Below are 17,086 nucleotides of genomic sequence, written 5' to 3' on the forward strand. Positions count from 1 at the left end.
GGAATGTCACTATGTAGTTTTTTCTTAAGTAATGTTAATGCAAGTCCCCGCTCATTGCTTCAATTCACAGACCACGCTAAGTCCCCCTCATGTGAGCCTAAGTGGCATCATCGTGCACCTCAACCCCTAGTGGGCAGAATCAGGAACGAAGTCCCCCCAAATCAGCAACGTTTTGAAAAATGAGGCCACTAATTAGGAAAGTGAAGTCAGAAAAACTGTAGCTAGACATTTGTAAAATTATGCTGATAATATTAATAACTGCCAATGTTACTTCATCACCCTTGCTGCAATCACAGCGGTCACTAATACGTTAAGGTGAGACAAACATTTTGTGAGGCAGAACTGACCGCAGGGAATGGATCAGACTGGCTTCTTGTCTTGATTACTGTGCTGCATGTTATCAAAGAGATAAACTACAAAAACAAAGAAAAGGCAGAACTTGGTTTGTTCTACCGCCCATGTATTTGTATTTTCCAAGCCTGCTTTCTTTGAAACAGTACTCACGCGGCGAGCTCAGGAAAATGAGTGACAATACATTTCAGGACACTTTAAACGTTACCTGAAGCAGTGCACCACTAAAAACCTTCTTTTGTGCATCCTGCACGTAAAGTGGCAGTCTCTGCTGGTCATGTTATTTCCTGAAGTTGACAAAAATGACGGAGATAAAAGCAGCTATGAATGGTACATGAAATATTCTTACGTGGGCAGCACAGTCTGGACAGAAAAGCACGTTTTTCTATTTTATACAAATATGCAGAGAAGGCGACAGAGCAGGAGCAGCCAAAGCCTCAGCTGTTCTGCGACTGCTGGCCTAGGGTTACCACCTGTCCCACTTTGCGAGGGGCAGTCCTTCTTTGGGCAGTTGTGTCCTGCATAAAAACTGAAAACATGCAAATGTCCTGAGATATTAGGACAAACACATTTCCTATATTTAATGCAATAGTTGCATAATCAGTTATTCTGTTTGTGAAACACCTAAATGTTATAAGAAACAGAATAAGCAACTAAAATGCTACAAGAATAAGCGTTTGTTTCGGCAAAAAAATGAAGTTCTGTCCTTTGCACTGGCCGTGGGTATGTTTTGCCTTGCAAAATCTGACGTTTGTACAAAAAAACTTTGGGCATTTGAAAAGTGGCAACCCTAACTGCCGCTGATGTCCAGCACCTGCCAAGCCTGCTACCTGCTTTTTGTTAAACCAAACTCAGGAGCAGAATTACTTTGCATACTTCAGAGTCTACAGGATCTTTACATATTTCACCCGCATTCACTTGTAAAATGTGGTGTTGAGGTATATATACACAGGCACTCATCTATCTATAATCTAACTAGCTTTACATACAAACGTGTGCTTGTGTGTGTGTGTGTGTGTGTGTGTGTGTATGTACACACCTCTCAACTCTCCAGATTTCTTCTTTTTTTGGCTGTTCCTCATAAAAGTTGTAGTTTTCTGGCAAATAACTGATGATTGAAATCACTAGCCCGGGATCACTGCAGTGGCTCTGCTGGACAGTGGCGCAGGGAACTAATGGCTCTGCTGGACAGGGAACTAATCTAAGGGGTGGCGAAAGCCAACACATTCTGGCTAGGCTTATGCATGTCCTTGGGCAGGTAGCCTAGTACTTACCTATGATTCATAGGCTATGAACCTATAACTAAATAAAGACCTACATTTGAATTCCAGACTTCATATCCTACCCTGGGTATGGTTGTGTGTGTGTGTGCGTGCGCGCATTACGAATACCCACTTTTACCTGTTCAGCACCACTTTAAGTAACAAAGAAGCCCGAGTACACTTGTATCTAATTAAACTGCTGGGAGCCACGGTGGAATGCGCTGGTCCACCCCACACTTCCACTGCCACAGGCTCACTTTCTTCTTATTAAACGCTGCGGCGAACACGGTGACGTCACAGGGCGCCCAGCAATATTTCTTTATATTCTCTTAAGTGCTTCTACTGACGCTATCGATGCTGTCTTAGGGAACTTCAAGCAAAGCAAATAAACATGCAGGTGATCCGAGGAAACAATAAAACACTCACGTTCGAGCAAGTAAATGAATCAGAAGCTTTCGGTGTCTGCATGTAACTAAAGACCCGCAGGTCAGGCTCTGCAGGACCGCTGAACACTTGTCTTCAGGAACCAGGAACTGATCATCCCTCCCAGCGTGTGTCCTAAATGCATGTCTCAAAAGCTACGAGTCCCCTCGCTGGGAGGAGAAATGCCAGCAAGATTGTTCATTACAAATGAATTGAGCTTTCATTACTAACAGAGCATAGTGCACGGTGTGTATGAAAGGCTATTTCTTGGCAAAGGCGCTGAAGCAGAAAACAGGAGATGACAGTTCACCTGCAGATCCTAGCTGAATGTGAAGTAACTTGGCCGTTTAGCTATGGTTGCTGGTCGCCCTTATAAGGTCCAAGTTTTTTTCTATCTTCTTCCCATATGGATTTGGAAATTAAAGCGTTGAGGTCCCAGAACCAGGTGGCGGGCTGCGCCGTCTTTGTGAATTTACGAATTTTCGCATTTCCTTTATGCCAACTTCTGAGTTGTCACCACCAATGCACAAAATATCCAATTTCGCTACACAGATGTCCCACACACTTTTGGAGAAAAACCTTGTGAGACTGGAAAGGGGAAAAATGCAACCTTTCAATCCATGGAGACATGGCATATAAGTTTCTGAGCAGCCGACTTGTGCCATCCTCCAACAGGCTTGCCCGAAGATTTATTTTCATTTTTACCCTGTCGCTGTCATTTACCTATTTATGCTATAGCCTCATTTTTTGCTCTGACACAATCATGCAGAGTCCAGGCTACGAGAGTCACAGGTGTATCCTCTTACAGAATGTCGGGAGCAAGAAACTTCTTCAGAGGTCTCATTACTGCGCTCTGACCCTTGACTCCAAGGCGGTCAGCGAGACCATGGATAGAGCAACAGTGCCCTCAAGCCCGGGGCACAGCGCTCAAGGATCCCTGCTATTAATCAGCACTAACCACACCAGGACAGGGCACTCGGGGGGGACATCGGGTCAAGATCAGCATCGGAAGCCCAGCAGCAGTGCCGTTGGCAACAACACTGTGGTCACGGTTCCCAAGTTTGGAACCAAACACCTACCCCATGCCATTATTGTTGGAGTGAAGAAAGGAGGTACCCGGGCAGTACTGGAGTTTATTAGGGTTCACCCGGACGTCAGGGCAGTGGGTACAGAACCACATTTCTTTGATCGGAACTATGACAAAGGTCTAGAGTGGTACAGGTAAGATTATGATGTTTTTATTGTTATTGTTTTACTTTACATTGTAACAGCATATTGTTTCTTTTGGTGAGCAGTGGTACTTGGCTAAATTGCTTTGCTTTGTAATTCATATTTTTCTCGTTTGTGTCGTGTCCCTTTAAAACTGCCAGCATTTGCACAAACCTAGTTCATAATTGGTCTTTAGATTCCCTAGTGGACTTCTTGCCCCTCACCCCGTCTCACAGTGGTGCCGTTTAGTCTTTAATTATATCTTCAACAGCAAAAATGCCCCAAATCGCTTACGCATTGCTTCCCACATCAGCCATTTGTTTTGTGACTCTCAGAGGTGCACCTTGAGATACTGTGTGTGTGTGTGTGGGGGGGGGGGGGGGGGGGGGAGGCGGCGTCGGATTAATGCTGGAGTGCTGCCACCTCAAGAAATCTAAGGCTGAAATGAATCGTTCCTTGGTTCAGTTATTTATTTATTTGTTTTTACAAATTGCAGATATTACGAAATAAAATATGTGACTAGTGATTACTGCAAAAAAGACTAGGTATCTAGCCTTCTACAAAACTGCAGACTGTACATGCTCTTCTGTCCACCACTGTAATGGAATATGTGTACTGCTCTACAAGAGGAAATATAGTGTATTTCCTCCACTAAACTAAAAGTAGGTTGAGGGGCCTCTATTAAGTAATTTTCAAATGAATCATTAATTTGCTGGATAATAAACGCAAGAGCATAGGTTACCAACACAGACTAGTTTTACATTGTGCGTGTAGCAGGACTGGAGTTAGTGAAATCTCTGAGTGTCTTCAAAGGTCAAGTTAATTTTCTAGTCAGTAAAAGACGGACTTGGCCCCACAAAATCTATACTGACATCTTTTATTTTGTCTTTTCAGCTTAAACAGGAAAGAATCCATACAGCTATAATGTTAATTCAACATTCAGACAAATTATTCAGATGACTTTTTTAAACAGATGGTATAATGAATAGCTTCCTATGCATTCTGGGTGGAAGAAAGATTATGTACCCACTAAGACCTTAACTTAGGCCTGTAGGATGTGGTCATAAGGCAGCATTATGAGAACTAATAGTAGTGTCAGAATACTAGGTGGGAGAAATGGTTTCAGAATGTATTTTAAACCTAAAATTGTGATGCCCATTGTTGATCACCTTCTTGCCATCTTGGTATATTCATGCATTTTGCTTTGCAGAAACTCTGTGCCATGATTATTTGCTTTACTCACTTTTTCTCTTGAATGCTATTTATTATAGTTATAAACCAAGATACTATGTCTGAGCTTCCCAGCATCTTTGGATTTAATAACCTCTGACTGTATTTCAGTTGCTACTTGGGTACAGTGATGTATTACTGTTATTACTTTTTTTTTCTGTGAACTGCATTTGATACAGTCTGCTTCTTGTATAAATTATGTTTTATAATATTATAATGTTTGCACTTTGTTTTAGTACAGACGTGTTTTCTTATAGTAACATGTATGGAACTTTTATCTTCAAGCCTCTACTGAAAAGAGTTCATCCCAGTCAGACTATCCCAGTCAACAAATGTAGAAATAAATAAACAAGTAAATAAGTGAATTAATACGATTCATTGTTGCAAGGTGTAATAGAGATTCCACAACACCCTCCCACACACACATGAAAATCCTTAACATTTTAAGATTTCTTATTTAAATGATTGAACAAGGTGAGTGACTCCAGAGTACTTTTATGTTTGCAAGTAAAGGACATTATTATTAATATGTGCAAAGATTTTTGAATTAGGTTATCATACAGCTCAATGATCTAACATTAAAAATCATAACAATGGCTGTAAAAGTAAAGGGAACCGATGAAGATAGTCATAACAAGCAGAAAGATTATAGAGTACAGATAATGTAAAGAACATTGTATCAGAAAATAGACAGCAGTCTAGTCATTACAAATATTCCTAAATCTATAAGCAGCAAGTTTAAATTTGCAAATTTGAGCCTGACAAGAAGTGGCCATATATATATATATATATATATATATGTATATATGTATATATATATATATATATATATGTATATATATATATATATGTATATATATATGTATATATATATATATATATATATATATATGTATATATATATATGTATATATATATATGTATATATATATATATATATATATATATATATATATATATATATATATATATATATATATCATACCAGCTGAGACACAGAGGATTACAACAATTTATGAGTAATTGTGAACTTCTGAGTTGAATATATTAAGTAGCAGGGGTACAGGGGGGGTAGCCTCTTCAATAAGTGCAAGGGCAGTACACCACATGTTAAATATTCATTTTTGTCAAATGTCCATTTGCACTCATCTGGTCAAAATATTGCACATTTGCGTTGGAATATTGTTTTTTAAGGGAAACCCATTGAATTACTCTCTTTATAAACTTCAAAAAAGCTATAAAACAGTAACAGATATGCAGTTGATTGTGTACAATATGCTAACAGATACTTGAGATTAATTGCGTACAGTGTAGAGAGGTGGTGCTGTATAATGAATTAGTGTACTTTATGACATTTAATTTGCAATATTACTAAAGCTTAACTCTTCTAAAAGAAATTAATATGATACAGCTAAACATAGTTGTTTTAGGCAGCTTTACTACAGAAAGCTATTTGTGGTAGTATGAATCCAGTGAAACACATCATGCTTAACAAATGTGCACAAAGCCTTATAAACTTCATTTGGCTTTGTCTATGTGTCAATTTAGTATCAAGTTTTGAAACTTACACATACTCCTGGTGCAGACAAAGAAACACGTACATATACATCGGGTTCCAAATAACATTTATAGCAATTCCTTTGGTTGAACAAATTGGACAACTGAGTAATTGCCTGAAAGTAATTTAAGGAGTCTTGACTTTTTATTTCAGAAATTTCCTTTTGAAGTTACAAGTAAAGTTGAGTAAAACCAATGTCTTAATAAAAGCATAATTTAAAGATTACTGGTTTGTATATTTTCTCAGCCTTATTTTAAGAAGGCATATGATTTAAATTGAACTGTATTAACTTTTAACCAGACACTAACTATACACTAGCTGGTTGTGTGGTAATCATCCAAAGAATTCGATAATGGGTGAGATAATCTGTTTAGGCATACTTAAAGTGCTGTGCCCCAGATTATATTAATTAATCAGGAAACCCCCAGAGTCACCCAATATAACCAGGCATGAAACAGCACTGTGCCCAACATTTATGTTATATACACAGGGGCTCTTGGATCAGTCATCCCTTGTAGCTAGGCATGAAGTAATGCTGTTCCCTGCATTCCTTCTAACTGTGTGGTGCTTGATGTCTTGGCACTCTATAAATCTTTCTGCTACTTGTCATCAGCTGCACTGCCAGAAAGACTTCTCAGACTGGCAGAGGAGACATAAAGGCCAGATGGCACCTGCCTGATGTTGTTTTAATCTGCTTCATGTGATGCAGGCAGTTCAGTGAAGGGAGTGATGATTATGTCCTAATGTAAGCAGTAAAACCTTGTACAGTAATGGCAAGACAAGCTTCAAGATAGCCTTAGTGCTGGTTTAGATGAATAGCTCATCATTTCTGAGAATGGTGGTAAGAGTTATGTTTTACTCTACACTGAATCCCTATGAATCATATTAGTTATGCTTTAAATGTAACGGAAGCATGACATCCACAGTTACTAATGGCAAAATGAAGACAAATGTAGCTGCAAATGATAGTGCAGTATTTTACGAGATTCGTATTTCAATGTGTATTATAGTCTTAACATGATCCTGTAATACTGCTTAGTATGTCAACAGTTTCCTTGTCTTGCGCAGCTAGTTCAGAAGACCACAAGTTTGATTCCCACACCATGGATATAAGATAAATTACTGTACTGATGAGAGCGCATTACATCAGACATGCATTTGGCATATGCATTACTGCAATCTGTAAAGGGACATGAAACTAGCATGCCAGATCTGTTATTACATTTTCAGCTGGGCTGTAAATATTCTTTAAGTGCTAATCAAATTTTCTCCATGCAGTAACCATGCTATAATAAACTCTTTCCGGTATGGTATCACTGGGTTTCCATCTGAATAAGATGGTTTTCAAACAAACTTAGATTTCTGTTTCCCATTTAATACCTTAGAGCAGTGAGACCTATCAATGTATTTTCAGATATGTACTTTATCTTATTCATTGTCAGTGGAATGTATGCCAGTAGCCAGTGGACATAAGGCATGAAAGTGATTATGGATGAGGGTCAAGCATATATTGGGCACTGATCAAGAAAATGTATTTTTTATTATTTATATGTTATTCATGTAATAAGACATTCCAATCCCAAAAGCTCATTTTCTGTTTTAAATTCACTACTTATGAAATAAGACATACCACACCCAAATGCCTATTTTCTGGAGTAACTTTGCCATTCATGAAATAAGATATATCATATCCAAATGTAAATTTTATGGAGTAAGTTTTTATTCTTAAAATAACATCTGTCATAACAAAATGCTTATTTTTGGGAGTGACTTGCTGAGCCACAGAATATATGCTTTGAGTTTTTAGGTATTAAATACCATATAACTTGCTTTGCTTCATAAAATTGATATAATTTACAATGCCATAGGTCCTATGCTTTTAAATGGCACCGTATGTGTAATTTTATATGCACTGAGGTGTAAATATAACACATAAGATTTATCGGAACAGCCTGGGATTGCAGAAGGATGAATGTTGAACACAGAGTTTATTTGTCACAAGTGCAATCTAGCTCTGATTCTGTATTAATCTGATCTGGGTGCACTTAATTCTGATTATAGCCACAGTTCCAGTAAACCACATTTTACTTATGATTTAACTGCATGGATACTTTTGCTGTATGCACTGTAAATGTGTTTATGGATGTGGACAATACTAGTGTCTCACATTACATATGTGTTATATCTTGTACCATGATGAGTGCAGAAACCACAGTTCTCCGAACTTTTAACTTTAAAGTACAGTACATTTTACATACCTAACACTGGACCCCAATACATTCTATTTGTCTGATTTATCTTCATTTTGGGAATAGAATTTCATTGTTTATTCATTTATTTATTTTACTTTTTACAAGAACATAATCTATTTGTGGAAGCAGCAAGTGCAAAACATAGGAAGCACATTTTTTCAGAAAAAATATAGGTTTTACAAGAAAAATTGTAATTTTATAGATACTTCCATGCTCAACAAGAATATAATTTGTTTGTTACTGAATCCTGTTGTCATGTTATGAAAAAAAAACTAGACAATACAATTTTTCTCCTTAACAAAACAATATTTATATCATGAAACACTATTCATTTTAGAGATGTGCAATTCTAAGCAACTTTTCCCTATTATTTTGTTTTGCTTTACATTTACTCACATTTGTTAAACATGGGAAAATTGTTTTCAAATTCTATGTATGCAAAAAGCATCTACTTTGTAAAAAAGTAGTAATTTAACGTGTGTGTATGTGTGTGTGTGTGTATGTGTGTGTGTGTGTGTGTGTGTGTGTGTGTGTGTGTGTGGTGTGTGTGTGTGTGTGTGTGTGTGTGTGTGTGTGTGTGTGTGTGTGTGTGTGTTTATATGTAAATTATGTATACAGACAGAGAGAAAGAGGTGTATACATATATTATATGTTATATGCGTATACATAAAATAATCTTAGCAACTTTTGGAAAGTACAACTCCCTGCAGCATGGGTTGCCTTGCAGCGTTACCATCTCTTGCATACATGTTTTAATGTGTAGGGGAGAATCTTGAGATTCACTTTTTTAGTGGAGAGAGAATCATTGTTAGTTTTTCATGGTTGTGAAACATTCAGCTTCAGAACTCACCAATATGATTGTTAGTCATGTGTATAAACACATATGCATGTTTTGTATTCTTTATAAAAAGTATATTATATCTGATAGTTTGAAAGTTAATGCAGAGGATTAAAGACACATGCTGTCAATGAGCTGCTTGTTTTGTTGAGCATTTGGCTCCCTTTGCCTACTGTGAGATTCAGAGCGAGTCGCTTAACCAGACAGTGCTGCCAGGTCACACGTGGAAAGGGATGCTTCTGTCCAGTGGACTTACCCAATGAAAAGAAAAAAAAATGAAAAAAAAAAACACTAGTTTTGTTTCATTTCACAACATGCTTGCACAGAAGTAAGGCTTCAATGCAATTTACTGAAGACCAGTTAATCAAGAAGTATCTGAAATGGAAGAAATGTTAAGAGATTACCTTCTACAATTGCATAACATTTATATCCTTATATATTTTCTATAAGAAGCTAACCTCTTTCCTTTGTGCATCCTTAAACTTATTATAATCGTCTGAATTCACTGCATCTTATGGCAAAGTATTGTTCCAAATTAAGTTTAATCTGTGGTTCAGTGGATGATGTACTGCTACACATCCAGTCTGTGTGTGTGTCATGCTGGGTTAGGATTCATGTTTCAGTGCAACTCTTGCCCTCCTCCAAGAATGATGCTGTTTCCTTGCCACAAGAGGTGTGGTGTGCTAGAACCACTATGGTAGTGCCATATTCCATGCTAGGTTCTAGGTGCTAAAAAAATTGGTGCCCATGCTGCTAAGCCTTAGCAAGAGTGACAAAGCATGAGATGCACTTTTCTGAAGCAATAGTGTGGCAGTGGTTATAGGAGAGGCTCTGTGCTGCTAGGATGAGGAGCTGCAGCGTGGCTTCATTTGTGTGCTGCTAGGATAAGGAGCTGCAGCATGGCTTCATTTGTGTGCTTTTAGGGATGAGGAGCTGGAGCATGGCTTCAATTGCGTGCTGCTAGGATGAGGAGCTGCAGCATAGCTTCATTTGTGTGCAGGATTTTGCTGTATTTGAACACATACACTTTGAAAGGCACAGTGGTAGCTTTGTTGCCTCATAGCAAGAGGTTCTCCGGTTCCATTCTTGGTTGGAATGCCTTCTGTGTGGAGTCTGCAGGTCTTCCCTGCCTTAATATACATGAATTTCTGTTTATGTATATTGATGTTTGCCTACATGGATGCTCTTCACATTTGTTTTTACTTCCTATCAATGTTTGACGTGCTTTACAGTTATGAACATCAAGGTTTTGACTTTATGAGGTAAATTCCGTGATACAGAAGCAATTTTTGAGAATGATTATTTTATATTCTATACAATTTATCCTTGCAATGCTTTTAAATTGCTGTGTGCATTATTAGCATTTTGAATGGAGCAGACTCTTTCTGTATGAGTGCACTTTATTTATCACTAGTAGAGGACTGTACAGATGACTGTTTATGCAAAATACTGATGCAGTTGATTTCCTTCTCTTGTTTCAACAGTGTATAGGGTAACCAGTAGGATGCATGCTCTGTTTTTATAACTGGATCCCTTTTCTTCCTGCATACTGTTTACTTAACCTCTCCCTTTGGTTCTATCAGCTGTTTTCAGCCTCATCTAAGAACTATAGGGCCTCAATGCAAGATAACTTAAATAGAGGCAGAAGCCTTTCAATCTAATCTAGGTAGAGTCAGAAGTGGGTGCTTCTTGAATTATGAAACTGGCTGTGGTCTGAGAACTGATATTTGTAAGTTTCTGCCCAGTTCATGTCTTTTGGGGTCCTTAAAAGGCTTTTTATTGATCTCTGATTTAGGTTAACCTTACATTACGGTTACCAATCTTTTTACCTCTCTTAATCGCCTTTGCTGCCTTATAAAATTAATATCTCAAGCATCCTCTTCCTCTGGACAAGGATTTAATTTGCCAATAAAAAGCATTCCATTAAAAAGGGAAAGTCTTACACTTTTACGTTGCCTATCTACATTTACCCTCTATTCACCTTAAAGCGAAAAACTTAGTTTCCTAAGTAAAAGAATTCATCCCTCACCATAAAAAACGTATTTTATTCCATCTGAATTCAACTTAAACCTACGTAGCCACATTAATCAGGACTTTGGTGAATAGCTATCATCTCGGCAAGATCTATTACACATCACTCTGAAACCAACTATACCACACCTCAAATCAGGAATCCAATCCCATCTGAGCCTCCTTATCATAAACACACCAGACTATACCAGTAACATTAGAATCCACCAATCACCCTCCCCCGCATCATGAAGTGAAAATTGCCCTATTACTTTCCAGATGCTCAACCTTGTTATCATTACTTTTAGGCCAAAAACCTCCTCATAATTTCCAGATATTATATAACCAGCTAACAAACTGTCAGGTGCAAACTACAGTCCTAACCTTTCAAGACAACAGTATTGACACAACCACTCTAACTTCCACCCTGTTTTCCATTCAGACAAAAATATTCTCACTAGCAAACCATCTACATAAACATATTTAGAATAAGTTAATGATCACAGAGATAAAGCAACTGCTAAACCTAAAGAAGGAAGCGCGGTCAAAAAATAACTCTTAACAATACAAAAAAATATTCAAGCTTCGTCACAACTTGACCAAAAAATCCCTAATCTGGCATAAACCCACCTTCACACAAAGTCAAGCATGTCTCTTCTGCTATTCTAAAATATTCTGGAAGTAGAAGAACATGCTCACTGGCTGGTAGAGTCAAAAATCTAACTTACCCTTCCTTATTACTATATCCTTGAGCAAAGATCCAGTTTCCTCACACAACTTGCAGAAATAGTTCAGTCAGCTTCCCATACTTCCCACCTTAAGTGAACTGATTTCTATCTTCTCACCTCCTGAAATAACTCCCCTTTTTAAAGGAAAATCATATGAAAATAAATAGAAAATATCTTTAACTCAGCTAACCGGTGTCAATGTCTGTCTGCCTGGGATAACATGCTGGACAAGCCACGCTGCTTCGCAAGGGACGGCTTGCACCTGTCACCCCTGGGCTTCCGGATATTGGCAAAGGCTCTTGCCACCCCCATAGTGCCTTTTTTAGGCAAGGCTCAAATTCTAAACCTACCACCCTAGAACAAAACAAAGGAAAAAAACTAAGGGTAATGCTGCTCAATGCCAGAAGTCTCAACCTCAAGATGCATGCACTCGAAGCCCTTCTCAGTATGGAGAACATCAATGTCTGTGCTGTGATTGAAACCTGGTTCAAGGCTCCTGAGAGCACCCCGGCACTACCAGGTTTTACCTCATATCATGCGTTCCGGCCCCAAAATCTGGACAACACCAAGAAAAGAGGAGGGGTGTCCATATTCATCAAAGACACCCTCACCTCCAGGTTGGTGACAACGCACGATGCATCAGAGACCATCCAGGTGCAATTAACCGTAGGCAAGACTGCTCTGCAATTTGTAGCATGTTACAGGCCACCCTCTCAAACTCAGGAACCTCACACAGCTTTCCTGAAAACTCTGGAGGGGATAAATGTAACCCTAAACACCATCATACTAGGTGATTTTAACTATCCGAATATAGACTGGGATCACTACTCAAGCCCCAACACTCTAGCCCAAAGATTCCTAGAGTTCATAAACTCAAATGCCATGGAACAACTAGTCACCATGCCCACAAGAGGCGAAAACATACTAGATCTCATCATCACGAACATGGGGTCACAATGTTCAACACCAGAGATATACCCCTCATTGGTGAGGTCAGATCATAAACTAATCTCACTGGAAGTCCACATCCCGCCCCCACCCCAGATAAAAAAGACCACAGTGAAGAACTTCTCTAAAGCCGACTTCACACTTCTTAGGACTGGTGTGGTCTCTTTCAAGGCCCCCGAACCAGCGGAAACTATCACTAAAGCCGCTGAATCACATACAAATGCCTTCTACCAGCACCTCCAGGACTGCATGGATCAGGCAATCCCAAACAAAACAAAGAACTCTTTGTACCAAAGGCAAGCGTCCAGTCTGGTGGACCCCAGCCATAAACAAGCTCTACAACAAAAGGAGAAAGCTACTACAAGATAGAGCAAAATCCCTAAAAGGGAAGACACCCTTGATCATTATAAGTAAAAAACTAAGATCTCTCATAAAGTCATCCAAGGCAAATTTTGAAAGAAAAATCGCCAAGGACTCAAAAGACAATCACAAGGCCTTTTTTAGTTATGTTAGAAACCTGGGAGGAAACTCCCAGATATGCTCAGAACTAGTTCAAAATGATGTAAAGATCACTGAACCTACAGACATTGCCAACATACTGGCTGACAGGTTCAGTGCAAATTTCTCCCCCCCTCCCCCCCAAAAGAGAAATATCTATACCAGAGGATTGTTGCCTCCCAAACATCTCAGATGCTCAGGTGAGAACAGCTCTCTCCAAGGTGAAAAACACAGCATCCATGGGACCAGATGGTGTCCCCGGTTGTGTCCTCCACAAACTCATTGAGGAATTAAACCCGCAATTAGGGCAGCTGTTTAATCTTAGCCTCACCTCAGGATACGTACCCAAGGAGTGGCGTACGGCAACTGTGGTCCCAGTACATAAAGGCGGTGCCTCCACCGACCCTGGAAACTACTGTCCCATCAGCTTGACAAGCCTGGTCTGCAAAGCTATGGAGAGGATCATAATGGAACTCATAAATAAAGACATAGGGGACCTGCAGACATTGGATCAAACCCAATTTGGCTTTGTCAAGGGCAGATCATGCCTTTTAAACTTGGTTGACTTTTTCGAAACAGTCACCAAGGCCATTGATGAGGGCAAGGCAGTCCACACAGCCTACCTTGACCTGGCAAAGGCATTCGACACAATACCCCACTCAGGCATCATAGAAAAACTCACCAGCTTAAATGTAAACCCATATGTCACAAGATGAGTTGCAAACTGGCTAAGTGACAGAACCCACAGGGTCAAGAGTTGCTGGCGCCATGTCTGATTCCAAGCCTGTCACAAGCAGTGTCCCACAGGGCTCGGTCCTGGGCCCACTCTTGTTTGGCATTTACTTTTCAGAAGTACAGGCAAGCACAGGAGGATTATGGCTGACAAAGTTTGCAGATGACTGTAAACTGGGCGCCATAGTTGAAAACACATCAGACACAGATATCCTTCAGAAGGGTCTCATAGAAACGGATAACTGGTGCCAAAGCCATGGCCTAAAGTTAAACGCTAAAAAATGCATAGTCATACCCTTCGGGAAAAACAAGGTTATCCCCAGCTACTATATAGGTGGCAATCCACTAAGCACAGAAGAGGTTATCAGGGATCTGGGGACCCAGGTTGACAGTAACCTTTCATTTGACATCTACGTTGCAAAAGTAGTTAGGAAGACCTTCTACATTGCCCACCTGATCATGAAGGGATTCACATCTAGGTCAAGGGAGGTCATCATTCCCCTGTACTCATCACTCATCAGACCGATGATTGAGTACAACGCCCCATTTGGAATGTATCTGATCCGACACCTGCAGCAATTGGAAAGGCCCCAAAAGTTCCTCACCAAAAGGATAAAGGGTCTCAAAAATATGTCCTATGCTGCCCGACTGAAGGAGCTCCAGCTCTACTCAGCCGCTTACCGCCTGCTCAGAGGTGACCTGTGCCTGACATACAAGGCCATGTCCAACCTGGAATTAATGAACATGCTTCACCTCAAAAAATCTAAATCCATCCGATCTACAAGAGCATGAGACTTGAACCTTGACACGGTCATAAATAGGACGTGCTGGAGGGACAGATTCATTACCCAGAGACTCCCTATGCTGTGGAACAAAATCCCGGTACATGTGAGGCAGAGCACCTCACTGGCTTTGTTCAAGAGAAATCTTGACCAATGGATGGGAGATCGCAGGGATACCCCAGGGATTACCTCAGTGTCACTGCTTGACAGAGGCACAGCTAAATAATGGGCATAATATCCTTCAAACTAAAGGGGAGGCGAAAGTCACAAAACTCTGGGCTAGGCTTGTAAATGCCCTAGGGCAGATAGCCTAGTATGAACCTATGAACCTATGAACCTATAATCCACATGCCTGGTTTAAGTGCAACAAAGGTTATATCATTTACCTTCTTTAAACACATTTACATACTTTTATTATGACAAAACTGAATTCCTGCTATCTGAAAAAAAAATTATTAAAACCCATGCAAAAAAGTTCCAAACCCACCATTACGTAAGACATCAAGACAATTTCTGCACTTTCTACCCTTGGTAAAATATGAAAAAGTATTATAAATACAAATAGCATAATTCATCAAATCAAATAATATTATTTATATAAAACAACATGGTTTCAGTGCAGATTCTAGTATAAGCAAAGCCCTAAGACATTAACTGACAATACCCTAAACTGAAAAAACATTGGTTTCATGCTCATCACCTGGGCTGTGTGCCAAAGACAGGCTTTTAGTTTTGTGATGATACGAGCCAGGCTGATGCTGTACTTTGAAGTGCATTGATCGCTTTTTGAAGCAACAAACATTTGAAGACAGTTATCATATATATATCCTTACCATATATATATATATATATATATTTATATATATATATATATATATATATATATATATATATATATATACATATATATATATATATATTTATATATACATATATACATACATATATATATATATATATTTATATATATATATATATATATATATATTTATACATATATATTTATTTTATGATGCAAAAAGTATGTTTTTTTATTACTTTGTTGATAAGGACACCCGCCTTAATATTTTTGTTGAATCTGAATACACTAGCCATGATATCATAAAATACTTAGTCCACAATGCGTCACTCAAATTAATGTTTAGGCTACTATAATTCCATACCAAATGCATAAATAAGAGTTTTTTACTTCTTAGGAAAGCAAATTGTCAAATAAGTCTTGCATGTGGTATACCTTACATTGAAAATTAACAATAGATGATGTAGTAGTGAAACCATAGCTAAGAAGTTGTTTCTTCTAAAGAAGTAGCCTGCTTTTACTTACCCAGAACGTTTTGCATACATATGCAAATCATTGCCCAGTGCCTACCATTACATCATTTCATGGGTGTGGTTATAGAGAAAAACTGTAATCGGTAAAACTAAAAAAATAAATAAATAATATACTGTAATCTTCATTTTTCTTGTTTTGCAAAATCACCTGCAACATTAGCATGCAAATTATAACTGTGAATGAAACCAGGTTAATGATGCCGTTCAAAAATTTAACTGCATCTTTCATCCTTCTCTCCCAAGACATCCTTAACTCCCTAGCTCCAATCAGGAAAATAAGGAAAAAAGCACACTCTGCTCCCTGGCTTACATACACTACTCACACACTAATACACAAAATAGATAACATGCTTGGAAAACATGGCTAAAAAACAAATCCTCTACACACCTACAAAACTATAAAGAACTCAGAAACCTGAGCAAAAACAGGTGAACAATGAAAAAAAAAAAAAAAACTTTTGTCTTAAGACACAAACGAACCACCACTCCAATCGCAAAAAATTCTGGAGTACTATCAATAGGATTCTTCACCTTGGAAACCCTACCACACCACACCCCAGCCCTAACAACTCTCTGCAATAAACTGCCTCCTTTCTTAACTTATACTTTATCAACTCCATCAGCAAACTAACACAAAAAGCCCCCAACTCCAACCACCCACCTCCATCCCCACCACCAACTGACAAAGCCCACTTTTCACGTAAACCAGTTCCCACTGCTTATGTAAGATATCTCCTCAGCAAACTAAAGCCATGTTCTCACTCAGCTAATAATTTACCCCCCTCTTTTTAAAGCTCGGTGCTGACTCTATAGCTTATCCAGTCTCTGTACTAATCAACAGATCTGTCCAAGAATATATAGTTCCAGGCATCTGGAAAACATTCTATACCATACTGCTGCACAAAGGAGGAAACTCTACTGACCCTTCCAATT

The 17,086-nt window shown here is 38.8% G+C and overlaps 1 protein-coding gene across 1 annotated transcript in view; it reads left to right on the forward strand.

The window, feature by feature from the left end:
- The first annotated feature begins 1,594 nt into the window (after positions 1-1,594).
- HS3ST2 (heparan sulfate-glucosamine 3-sulfotransferase 2) overlaps positions 1,595-17,086 on the forward strand; it is a 966,442-nt gene continuing 950,950 nt past the window's right edge. The window contains exon 1 of the mRNA XM_044089816.1: positions 1,595-3,257. Coding sequence (XP_043945751.1) covers positions 2,665-3,257 — 593 coding nt within the window. The 5' untranslated portion in view covers positions 1,595-2,664. The remainder of the gene's footprint in view (positions 3,258-17,086) is intronic.

The sequence above is a fragment of the Protopterus annectens genome, chromosome 12.part0 (assembly GCF_019279795.1).
Source record: "Protopterus annectens isolate FY-2018-M chromosome 12.part0, PAN1.0, whole genome shotgun sequence".
NCBI lineage: Eukaryota > Metazoa > Chordata > Ceratodontiformes > Protopteridae > Protopterus > Protopterus annectens.